At 38.3% G+C, this 13,158-nt stretch overlaps 1 protein-coding gene across 1 annotated transcript in view; it reads right to left on the reverse strand.

Annotated features, from left to right (window-relative positions):
• Window positions 1–1,168: 1,168 nt before the first annotated feature.
• Window positions 1,169–13,158, reverse strand: part of LOC114665849 (sprouty-related, EVH1 domain-containing protein 2-like) — a 149,760-nt gene continuing 137,770 nt past the window's right edge. The window contains exons 5-6 of the mRNA XM_028820499.2: window positions 3,094–3,249; window positions 1,169–1,965 (exon numbers count right to left, since the gene is read on the reverse strand). Coding sequence (XP_028676332.1) covers window positions 1,297–1,965; window positions 3,094–3,249 — 825 coding nt within the window. The 3' untranslated portion in view covers window positions 1,169–1,296. The remainder of the gene's footprint in view (window positions 1,966–3,093; window positions 3,250–13,158) is intronic.

The following is a 13,158-nucleotide window of genomic DNA, read 5'->3' on the forward strand; positions in this document are numbered from 1 at the left end:
GACTAGTCAAAGCTGCCCTTGCACACAAAAACACACATCTCATAACATGGACATTATCTGGAAAAAAAACAGTGACTACTCCATAAGTAAGCAAATCCAAACAAATCAATTAACATTTTATAGACATTTTCAAATTAACTAATTCAATAACTCCAAATGCAAAACAACATACAAGCACACATATCGGACTTGTGTAGCTGTATAGTTCACAATCGCTCTGCAAGCTATCTGAGCACCTTTTAAAAGTTGTGTACCAAACAATCCCTAGTTTTTGAAAGTATTTAATTACTACAAAGTAGTTTCAATCATCAGGCAGGCTGCAATGGCTACAAACAGGAGAAAAAGGACTGCTGGACTTGATTCTAAGACTACACTTATGCAACATAAAAGTACATTTACAAAAAAAAAAAAAAAAAAAAAAAAAGGTCCATTATAATTAGGACTGATTATATTATGATCCTTTTTATCAGTCTTTCTCTCTGTGCGCTATTTAAAACAGTTTTTTATTTCCATCACTCTCAATTGTTCTACTTCCCTTTGGTTGACATGTCTAGCATCTTTGGGAGTGAACTGTTTCTAATAAATCTCATTATACACTATTTTTGATTGGAGAGAATGACAGTGGCAGCCATTAAAAGGATATAAATGGTAGTGATACTATATATACAAACACATATACAAGATACAGCTTATGATTTTGTTTTCCAAATAGAAACAATGAGGTTGTTTTCCAAAACCTTTTGTTATTAAAAAAATAACTGAATAAATGCACACTATCCACTCAAACACAGGTTAAATATTTCTGGTGAACTAAACAGCAAATAAGAAATATTTCTAGCAGTCCAATTTAAGTGCCTTTTTTATGAGGAGAAAAAAAAAATAAGAGGAAGAGAGAGACAGATACAAATATAAGGGCCAATTAATACATCAAAATGTTTAAACAAGATCCTCAAAAATGCACCACTAATAAAAAGTCCAAGCTCTTAAAAGAAATGTCAAAACATGAAGTACAAGACATTCTCCCCTTTAACATATTTCTATAAATGAATTATGATTGGTTAGTCTTTAAAAATGACTGAACAATTTATATTCATATATATATATATATATATATATATATATATATATATATATATATATATATATATATATATTCATATATTATATATATATAGACTGCAAGATGGCACCATGGGCTATTTCTTCCAACACAGAGTAAGGCAAAGATAGTTAACTCCAAAATATTCTTCCAACATTCTCAGTATTGGAGTTTGAAAAGAACCCCCCCAAAAAAATTCATCCCACTGCTTTGTGTTTTCCACCACAGCACCTGCAAAGGACTCCACAGTGGTAGCATGCACGTAGTGGTGGATAACAGCACATACAGGGAGCCAATAAGGACAAAGCTATAAGAGCTAACCACCGGAGACAGAACCTTTCATCACTAGTGTCACAAGAGCAAGGATCTGAGTAGTCCCCTTCAGGGTCAGACATGCAGTGATAAAGCAGAGTATCTGCACACCACATGCAACTGACCCGCTGGATGCAGGTGCGAATAGGGTCAGGAGCATCTTGGCACTGTCCACGTCCATTCTCCTCAAGATTAAACATGTCCCTGCAGTATATGCATCTTGATCTCTCCCCATCCTCCTTCCTCCTCTTTGATTTTGACTTCTGAGACACAGGCTGAGCATTAATAATACAGCTGCCACTGCTTTTCAGCTCTTTGCTGAAGCTAAAGTCACAGTTTGGAACATAAGGGTAATTGTAATCATGTTTTGAGACGTCACTTTTGGCAAACTGTACATAGGAGTCCACATCTTCGATATCAAGACATTTCTCACGTGCAGCAGCATGCCTATAATCCTCATAACCAGTCATCCAAGTTTTTTCACGAGGATTGATTCGAACAACTTCTTCATTATCATCTTGAAAATTATTGTGATGCTGTAGTGTAGATACAGACTGAAAAGAATGAATAGATAAATTTAGCAATAATATTGGTATTAAAAATAAAATACATAACGATCATATAACACTTCAACAGGATTAATATATTTTATTAAAAAATAATTTTATTTTGGCCTGTTAGACAGTCTCATTAGGAATGACCATCATCATCAAAGTCTTCCATGAGAACCCTGAATACAATGAGGACTGATTGAGGTCATTTATGTTAGGTAGAATGCCTAGAGGGGGCTGGGCGGTCTCGTGGCCTGGAACCCCTGCAGATTTTTTTTTCCTCCAGCTGTTTTTTTTTTTTTTTTGCTTTTTCTGTCCTCCCTGGCCATCGGACCTTACTTTTATTCTATGTTAATTAGTGTTCCCTAATCTTAATTCTTATTTATTTTGTCTTTTTTCAACATATAAAGCACTTTCAGCTACATTATTTGTATGAAAATGTGCTATATAAATAAATGATGTTGTTGGCTATATTTTTGTTTTCTTATTTACAGTGGTGGTTCTTAACTGGTGTGAGTTTCTTCTTATAAATGGTAGTTAGGAGGACAAAACAAAAGTACTCTCCACACTATTTCTCAACTGTTTACGTAGTAACACCCTGCTGTAGAAACAAAAGTATAAATATGAGGTAGAAAATATTCATCCTGTATAAAATTGCCAGTTAAGAGTTTGAAACATGAAACACATATGTCTGTTTTGGTAAATTATGTCCTTTTATTGTCATACTAAAATTGCTTAACATATTAATCTTTATATGGCCACACTGCATCTCTTACAACCTATGATTTTCTTTTGAAAATGTTTTAGGGAAATCTGCTCTATTTGCCATTCTTCCAAAAATAATAAGAGTACATTCATTCTGGTCCATATACACTATTGCAATTAAAATGCATAAAACCTTTTGAAGCCAAATGTTTACATTTAAATGAATGGTTGGTGTCTAACTAGGACTTGGACCAAAAAATGTGCAATCTATTTTACGATTATTTCTGCTTCCAACCAAACAATATTCTGTCAAAAGTTACAAAAACTCTATTGAAAGGAATGGTGTAATATAATGTTTACTATGTCAATCAGTTTACTATCAACAAAGATACAAATGTTACTTGTGTACTGCCCAGGATAGCTTACCTGTTCAAGAAGGTAGTGGTCAGGCAGTGGGTAATGGTCATGCTTGTGGCCCAGAATACAGCGGTGTCGTCGTGGTTCACAGAAAGAAGAGGGGGCTAGTGCCTGCACTGACAGCTCCTTCTTCTGAGAAGAGTTTGATGAACTATCTGTAGCAGCCTTTAAAAATAAATAATAGTTAATCAAAGTCAGGTAATGTTTATTTCAATAAAAAAGTTGCACCCAAAGGTTAAATAGTATTTTGGCTCTTAATGACAAATTAGCTATCTCATTAACATGTAATGAATTATGTACATAGTCTGTTTTTGTCAGAAAGTGCTTATGTTTGAATAGATATATTCAAAATTTACCAACTGAGATAATGACAAATGGATTCACAAATGGGGATAGAGGGACACAACTACTTAAAATCATGTACATAATTTTATAAAAACACTCATGAAAAAGCATAGCAATTGAAGACAATTATAACTTGAACTAGACAAACATGAACAGTCACCAAAAAAAAACACCCTTTACACATGGATAAGACAATGAGCATTGCAACTGGTTTTATCTGTTTGGCAGTATTTCTTCTTGTTTTATTTCTTATCAACCCACTTAGCCTCAGTTTATAAGGGGAATAGAGCCTAACTAAACTGTTTTCGGTACAATGCACAAACCTTAACCAGTGCTTCACATGCAAACTCAACCAACCCATCAACCCCTTAAACCAGTTTATGGACATTACCAAAACTAATCTTCATGACTATGGGACATAGGGGAAAAAAAAAAACACCAAACACGTCTATAGAAAATGTGTAAACACTACAGACAATAACTGGACCTGGAATTAAGACCACTGTCCTGCCAATTAATGGCAGCTGCACTAAACCACAGAATAACAATGACATCCTGCTCTACCATCCTACAATACTACTGAAATGCAAAGTTACATATTTTACTCTTTGAACACTGAAACACATGCTGAGAACAACAACTCTAACCTTTATTCCAACCACCTTCTTGCTCCACTTAAAACCTGACAATTTCAAACACTTTGTATTAAGCGCAAAATAAAGTGAGACCAAAGTTTTCTTGTTTATGTCTTAGATTGTGCTCTTTAATTCAAACTTATTATCATTTTGTTTTATTTGTTCAAGTGCCAAAGTTATCAAATAGACATACAAAGGTGTATTACACAGCTACTCTGCCTGGTTGTCTAGTCCTAAAATGCAGTTATTTTTCTTCTTTCTGAGTAGACTTAAAATTTGTTCAATTGATGTTACTTTGTACATTCATTAAAATGCAATTCAGAAATATTAGTGGTACTTGTATTAACTTTGCTTTTCTAAAGTGAATTAAAGCTGTATGTAATTAATGTAATTTTGGGGAAGTCTCTACAAGCTTTGTACAACTGGATTTTGGCAGTTTATCCCATTCTTCATAGCAGATACTCTTAACCTGCATGAGACTGAATGGGAAGCATCTATAAACTGCTGATTTCTGTTCTCTCTACAGATGTTCTATGGAGTTTAAGTCTTGGATTTGGATGGGCCACTGAAGGACAGTCAGAGACGTGCCCAGAAGCCATTCCAGCGTGGTCTTGGCTGTATGCTTTGGGCCATTGTTGTCACCCTAGTCTGAGGCTGCGTGCAGTCTGGAGCAGATTTTTTTTTTCAAAGCCAACATTGACACACTGCTTGGAGTTCTGCCTAAATACTTTTTAATTTATAAGACCAGAGAATATTTTTCCTCAGAGTTCTTTAAGCTGTCATATGCCTTTCACTCAAGATTGGCTTCTGTCTATCCACTCTACTATAAATGCCTGATTGCAGAGATTGACATTCTTACAACAGGTTTACCTATCTCAGCAGAGGACTTCTGAGGCTGTTATGAGTGACTAGTGGTTTCTTGGTCACCTCTCTGACCAAGGCCATACATGTCAGGTTATTCAGTTTGGTTCTTCAACCACAGGAAGGGTCCTGGTGGTTCAAAACTTCTTTTTTCATCTTGCAATTTTTAAGGCCACTGTGCACCCTGGGACACTTAAGATTTAGAAATAGTTTCACACCCTTGCCTCACCGTAATTTTATCGTAGAGGTCTACAGAGAGCTCTTCGGACTTCAAGACTTGGTTTTTGTCCTGATATGCAGAATGAATATTGAGACCTTATATACACGAGTGCCTTTATAAACTATTCAAATTACAGTAATTCAATTTGCTATATGTGGACTCAAATCAAGTTCTAGACACATCAAAAATATTAAAGCAAACAGGAGGCATCTGAACTCAATTACGAGTGCTACAGCAAAGGGTCTGAATAACATTATTAGCAAGTTGGTTTAGTGAATTTGATAATGATTCATTAGTGTTAAATGTAGATAATGTAATTTGTCTGCAACAAGTGGAATGTTAAGAGAAGAATGGGAACACCACCAATCAACTTGTTATGTATGAAGCTGTGTAACCATAGACCGTTCAGATTATCTATGCTGTCCACTGCCAAAAGCACCTACAATAGGGTTGTAAGTGCCAGAACTGGACCATGTAGCAACTGAAGAAGATGGCCTGGTCCAATTAATCAAATTTTGTTTTATGCACTACTGGAAGAAGGCAAACCGGGGAAGGCAGTGTGATGCTCTGGGAAATGTACTGCTGGGAAACTTTGGATCATGGCATTTATGTGGATGTTACTTTGACAAGTACCTCTTACCTAAATATTGTAGCAGACCGTGTACATCCCTTCATGGTAATGGTATTCCCTTGTGGCAGTGACCTCCTTTAGCAGGATGATGCGCTCTGCCACACTGCAAAAATTGTTCAGGAATGGTTTGAGGAACATAAAGAATTCAAGGTGCTGACTTGGCCTCCAAATTCCCTAGATCTCAATTCAATCAAGCATCTGTGGGACGTGCTAGAAAAACAAATCCAATCCATGAAGCAACTTACAAGGCTTAAAGTGTCTGCTGCTAACATCTTGATGCCAGACACCATAGAACACCTTCAGATGTCTTGTAGAGTTCATGCCTAAACAGGTCAGAGTTGTTTTGCCAGCACAAGGGGGACCTACACAATATTAAGACAGGTGGTTTTTAATGTTGTTTCATTTATGGGCCAATACACCAATAAGGCACATCTCTGTCCTGCTGTAATGCCCAGGTTGCCCACAGTTGGCATACTCTGTTGAACCGGGCACATCGATAGTCATAAACTCAGACGGAATGGGCAATGAATACATACAATAAAGCAAGAGATGGTGCAAAAAAACCAGTGCTCTGTGCTTTTATTATGCAATAAATCAATGTTAAAAAGTGCAGTACAGATTCAACAAAATAATCAATGGAAAACAGTGCCCAATGAGAAAGTTGTTAGCTCAAATATGTCCAAATTCTTAAAACTCATCAATAAAATGAAATCCAGGATTGTATTCCTGCTTAAACAAAACAATTCACACACTGCAAAATCCAGTGCATTTTTTTCCAATTTCTCCCCAGCTAATTTTTCAGGTCCTGCAGTTCTGCTCAGATGCCATTAGCTACAGTCCTTCTCTCCAGCTCTCACCCTGACCACCATCCTCCACTGTCTTTTGGGATGCTCGGAGTCAGATCTCTGTCTTCCATATGCCTTCTGCAACGTCTACAGGATCCCTAGTACTACACTTAATCAATCCACACCGAAGTGCTGTTCCTCTAGCCCCCTCAGGGGGCCAATGACCGACTGCTTCCTCACCACCACTGACTGTCTTTCTCACTCTCTTCATTTTACAGTTCTTTTTCCCTCATTCTCCACAGGCTCTCCGTTATGCATCTATGGATGCTGCGCCTGAATTACAATATGTAGAGTGTCACTGAAGAAACCGAGTACCATTCGGGCACTCATAAGCAAACATGACTAGCCCCAGTCTCCTGATTAACACCCCAAGTCCACATGACTTTGCACACCCACACAGCCTGACCTGCATTGTTTTTATTTTAAAATCCTCTGTACATCACAAAACACTATCATACTGTAACACAACTGCATCTAAAACCATCAAATATATCAACATTCTTGATTATATCCAGTCTCACACAGCAACTGCTTTTATACACTGCTTCATTATCAGTGTTGTTAGGAAGAAAACTTATGACAATTTCACTGTGCATTTCATGATACAAATTAATAAACAACACGACTGCCATGCCAAATGAAAAATAAATATAAAAAGTTTAGATTGGGATCAGCTTATCTATGTCCAAAGATGTGGTTTACCCATTGCTCTGAAGAGTGTGAAGAGAGAAAAACAATCTAAAATTGCTGTATGACTCATATGACAGTTCTGAATAAATGTATGCAAACTGAACCAGTAGCAGGAATATTGGGATGCACTCTTGTTGCCAGGTGTGGAAGTGGTATTCATATTCATGGGCTAGGGGATCTACATATCCTAGTCAGTCTAAGTGTGGAAAGCTGAATGGAGCCACCATGTGGGCTCACAGCTGTAAGATAAAGGTAGAGAGGCTTGGAACAATTGAAATTGAGTGAGAAACTCAGAAATACACAAGAACCTAGCAATAGAACCACTGACTCCACAAACTGAGGCTAAATTCACACTACTATGTTCTCTTTAAAATATAGAAATTATTCTTCATTCTTGCCTTTCATTCACACTACCCCAGCATTTTAAACCCCCAAAACACAGTTCTCTAGACTCATAAACTTCTGAAATGCCAGCTCAGCATTGCAATGTACAAAGTAGATTCTAACTTAAGCAGGTGAATTTGCTATGCAATAATCACATGTTACTGCTGAGAAAGAGATGACAAAAATTGATTTTTTTTTCTAGCTGCGAGAGGTTGAAAAACCTACTGAGAGACTGATCAGCTTTTCAAATGACTGATAAGCAAATTGTGTTTTATCTTAAAAGTATAAACAAGATAAATTATAAAAAACATTTACACTTCCATGCATGTCGTTTGTTCATAAAAGACATTTAATTCAATCAATATCACTGGACAAACACAGACTAAATAAATCATGTAAACATTCTTGGAACTAGTGATTCCATGATAAACAAACAACCGCAATCTACTTTCTGAAGTACAATTTAAATTACAATTTCAAAATTTTTTTATGAAAACATTTCCTTCCTTCCTTAAGGTACAGTATACCACTTTCAGGCAAAAGCAACACAGCAATCCCTCAAATCAAATGCTTGAATAGCAGGACTTAAAATTATGGTAAGGAGGCCACCCAGTTATTAAAAATAAAATTAAAAGCAAAGTTTGCATTATACTGATTTAGTATAATTACAAAAAGACAAAAGCCACCTACAAAATCTCAGGATAAATAGAAAACACAAATGACACAAAACTTAGGATTTTTCACAGAGCAATTTTTGTTTATTTATTCATTCATTTATTTTTAAACTTGATTCAGGGTTCACATGCTTCAATGCTTTTCAAATTTCAGGGCTTTTTACTACTTTTCCAGTATAAATCAGCACAAGAATCCAGAACTACTTTACACACTGGTTCTAATTATTCATAGCAAATTACATGAACCCAGTAAAAACACATATGAATTCAAACATCTGCCTTATTTTTAATTGCTTGCCGCTTATTAAAACTGACTATAAAGCTCACAGTATTTACCCAGAGTAATAGTGCAGTTGCGTAACCCAGCCACAGGGGATGCACAAACCAGTGTGTTTCTACGTGCTGGTCCAAATCCTGGATAAATGGAGAGGGTTATGTCAGGAAGGGCATCCGGTGTAAAATTTTACCAAATCAATATGTGGACAATACAAATTTCCATACCGGACTGGTCAAGCCCCGGGTTAACAACGACCGCCATCAGTACTGTTAGCCAACAGGGTGCTGGTGGAAATTAGGCTACTGTCGGCCAAAGAAAAAGGAAGAGAAGAAAAGGGGGGAGACATGACCAGAGGCAGGAGGAGAGGAGGAAAGTGAAGAGAATGGAACTGAGGGTAGGAACTTTGAATGTTGGCAGTATGACTGGTAAGGGGAGAGAGTTAGCAGATACGATGGAGAGAAGGAAGGCTGATACTGTATATTGTGCATGCAAGAGACTAAATGGAAGGGGAGTAAGGCTAGGTGGTTCGGACGTGGATTCAAATTGTTCTATCATGGTGTGGATGGGAGGAGAAATGGGGTAGGAGTTATTCTGAAGGAACAGAATGTCAAAAGTGTTTTGGAGGTGAAAAGAGTGTCAGGCAGATTATGAAGCTGGAAATTGGAGGTGTGATGATAAATGTTGTTAGTGCATATGCACCACAAGTTGGTTGTGCAATGGGTGAGAAAGATGATTTTTGGAGTGAGTGTACCCAAGGAACAGAAAGTGGTGATTGGAGCGGATTTCAATGGGCATGTTGATGAAGGGAACAGTGGAGACGAGGAGGTGATGGGTAAGTGTGGTGTCAAGGAGAGGAATGAAGACGGTCAGAGGATAGTGGATTTTGCCGAAAGGAAGATGCACACAGGTAGATTACATCCTATGCAGAAGAGTTGATCTGAAGGAGATTGAAGACTGCAAAGTGGTGGTAGGGGAAAGTGTAGTTAAGCAGCATATGATGGTGGTCTGTAGGAGTCTGTAGGATGTAGGATGACGGAGATCAAGAAGAGGAAGAGAGTGAGGGCAGAGCCAAGGATCAAATGGAATTTGAAAAAAGAAGACTGCAAGGTTGAGTTTAGATAGGAGGTGAGACAGGCACTGGGTGGCAGTAAAGAGTTGCCAGACAGCTGGGAAACTACAGCAGATGTAGTAAGGGTGACAGCAAGAAGGGTGCTTGGTGTGACATCTGGAAAGAGGAAGGAAGAAAAGGAAACCTGGTGGTGGAATGAGGAAATACAGGAGAGTATACAGAGGAAGAGGATGGCAAAGAAGAAGTAGAATAGTCAGAGAGATGCAAAAAGTAGACAAGAGTACAAGGAGATAAGGCGCAAGGTGAAGAGAGAGGTGGCGAAGGCTAAAGAAAAGGCGTATGATGAGTTGTATGAAAGGTTGGACACTAAGGAGGGAGAAAAGGACCTGTACTGATTGGCTAGACAGAGGGACCGAGCTGGGAAAGATGTGCAGCAGGTTAGGGTGATAAAGGATAAAGATGGAAACATACTCACAAGCGAGGAGAGTGTGTCGAGAAGATGGAAAGAATACTTTGAGAGGCTGATGAATGAAGAGAACGAGAGAGACAGAAGATGCTGGATGATGTGGAGATTGTGAATTAGGAAGTGCAACGGATTAGCAAGGAGGAAGTTAGGACAGCTATGAAGAGGATGAAAAATGGAAAGGCCATTGGTCCAGATAACATACCTATGGAAGCATGGAGGTGTTTAGGAGAGATGGCAGTGGAGTTTTTAATCAGATTGTTTAGTGGAATCTTGGAAAGTGACAGGATGCCTGAGGAGTAGAGAAGAAGTGTACTGGTACCGATATTTAAGAATAAGGGGGATGTGCAGGACTACAGGGGAATAAAATTGATGAGCCACAGCATGAAGTTATGGGAAAGAGTAGTGGAAGCTAGGTTAAGAAGTGAGGTGATGATTAGTGAGCAGCAGTATGGTTTTATGCCAAGAAAGAGCACCACAGATGCAATGTTTGCTCTGAGGATGTTGATGGAGAAGTTTAGAGAAGGCCAGAAGAAGTTGCATTGTGTCTTTGTGGACCTGGAGAAAGCATATGATAGGGTGCCTCGAGAGGAGCTGTGGTATTGTATGAGGAAGTCGGGCATGGCAGAGAAGTATGTAAGAGTTGTACAGGTTATGTACGAGGGAAGTGTGACAGTGGTGAGGTCTGTGGTAGGAGTGACGGATGCATTCAAGTTGGAGGTGGGATTACATCAGGGATCGGCTCTGAGCCATTTCTTATTTGCAATGGTGATGGACGGGTTGACAGACGAGATTAGACAGGAGTCCCTGTGGACCATGATGTTTGCTGATGACACTGTGATCTATAGCGAAGTAGGGAGCAGGTTGAGGAGATCCTGGAGAGGTGGAGATAAGCTCTAGAAAGGAGAGGAATGAAGGTCAGTATGAACAAGACAGAATACATGTGTGTAAATGAGAGGGAGGTCAGTGGAATGGTGAGGATGGAAGAATTAGAGTTGGCGAAGGTGGATGAGTTTAAATACTTGGGATTAACAGTACAGAGTAATGGGGATTATGGAAGAGAGGTGAAAAGAGTACAGACAGGGTGGAATGGGTGGAGAAGAGTGTTAGGAGTTATTTATGACAGACAGATATCAGTAAGAATGAAAGGGAAGGTCTACAGGACGGTAGTGAGACCAGCTATGTTGTATGGGTTGAAGATGGTGGCATTGACCAGAAAGCAGGAGACAGAGCTGGAGGTAACAGATTTAAAGATGCTAAGATTTGCATTGGGTGTGACAAGGATGGATAGGATTAGAAATGAGTATATTAGAGGAACAGCTCAAGTTGGACGGATGGGAGACAAAGTCAGAGAGGCGAGATTGCGTTGGTTTGGACATGTGCAGAGGAGAGATGCTGAGTATATTGGGAGAAGGGTGCTAAGGATAGAGCTGCCGGGCAACAGAAAAAGAGGAAAGCCTAAGAGAAGGTTTATGGATGTGGTGAGAGAGGACATGCAGGTGATGGGTGTAACAAAACAAGATGCAGAGGACAGAAAGGTATGCAAGAAAATGATCCATTTTGGCGACCCCTAACGGGAGCAGCTGAAAGAAGAAGGAGAAGATTAATTTGACTCTTGTGCCAGTAGTGCAACTTGCCAAATAAATGGAATGACTAAGATGACTCAAGGATATTTCAAGAACCAAATCAGTGTTGTTCTAGCCATTTTACCACACATCAATATGTTTTTATAAATGCCAAAAAATTCTTGGTAGCAGTGATCTCGTTCTGCAGGATAATGCACCATATCACACTACAAAAATTTCTCAGGAATGGTTTGAAGAACATGGCAAAGAGTTCAAGGTGTTGAGTTGGCCTCCAAATTCCCCAGATCTCAATCCAATCAAGCATCTGTTAATCGCAAGTCCGATCCATGGAGGCCCCACTTTGCATCTTAAAAGACTTAAATGACCTGCTTATACAGTCTTAGTGCCAGACACCACAGGACACATTCTGAGATTTTGTGGAGATCATGCCTCGCTGTTTTGGTGGTATGAGAGGGATCTACACAATATTAGGCAGGTGGTTTTAATATTGCGGTTGATTGGTGTACATGTTGGGTCAGGAAATAAGCTGGAAATAAAAAAAAAAAAAAGACTACACTCTACCGGGCAACCACTGGGCAAATGTTACTGGTCACTGAAGGTCACTACTAGATATATAAACTGTTTCTTTCCTATTGCAATCACTCAAATTTTCATTACTATTGTATAATGTGATTGTGTCATGTATATTATATTGTTTTGTTTAATTATATTTATCTTGTAATGTGTATGAATTTAATACCAAGAACAAACTTCTAGCAACTGTGTTGCATGGCAACAAAGTTCAAATTCAAGATCAGACTTAACAGGATATACAATAGCTATATAGCCTCACCATTAGGCTCAACCAGCTTCAGGGACAGCTTTATCTCCTAGGCCTTAAAGTCACTGAACTCCCACTAACCTGATCTTACCTACCCCTGTACACACCTTTTGGTTTATGTGTAATTATATTGTAAGTTACATCTGGATTGTCATCTATTTTTACTTACTCTTATTTAATGTTTCATTCATGTTCTGATACTCTTATTTGTTTACTGTATTTATTTATACATCATCATCTTATTGTTTTATTGCATATATTATTGCCTGTAAATACTTCCCTGCCGCCAACCAGATTAGGTACTTTTACAAATCCTCTTTCATCCAGAATTTGCGTTATTTTTAACTGACAGGAGTGGAACTGAGAAGTGAAAAAATACAAACAGTAGTACATTCTTATTCCATCATTCAATGCCACTGTGTACTCATCGTTTAGTGGAACGAATTTAGTCTTGCTTGCTTTAGTCTAGAATTTAGTTTGTCAGCTTTGATTACCACATTTTATAAAAAGTATCTTTTTTTTTTAAACCTCAAGATCTTTGTTCGTCTAGATAATGTTTGGTTGCTGACCCATT

Source organism: Erpetoichthys calabaricus, chromosome 15 (assembly GCF_900747795.2).
Source record: "Erpetoichthys calabaricus chromosome 15, fErpCal1.3, whole genome shotgun sequence".
Taxonomy (NCBI): Eukaryota; Metazoa; Chordata; class Cladistia; order Polypteriformes; family Polypteridae; genus Erpetoichthys; species Erpetoichthys calabaricus.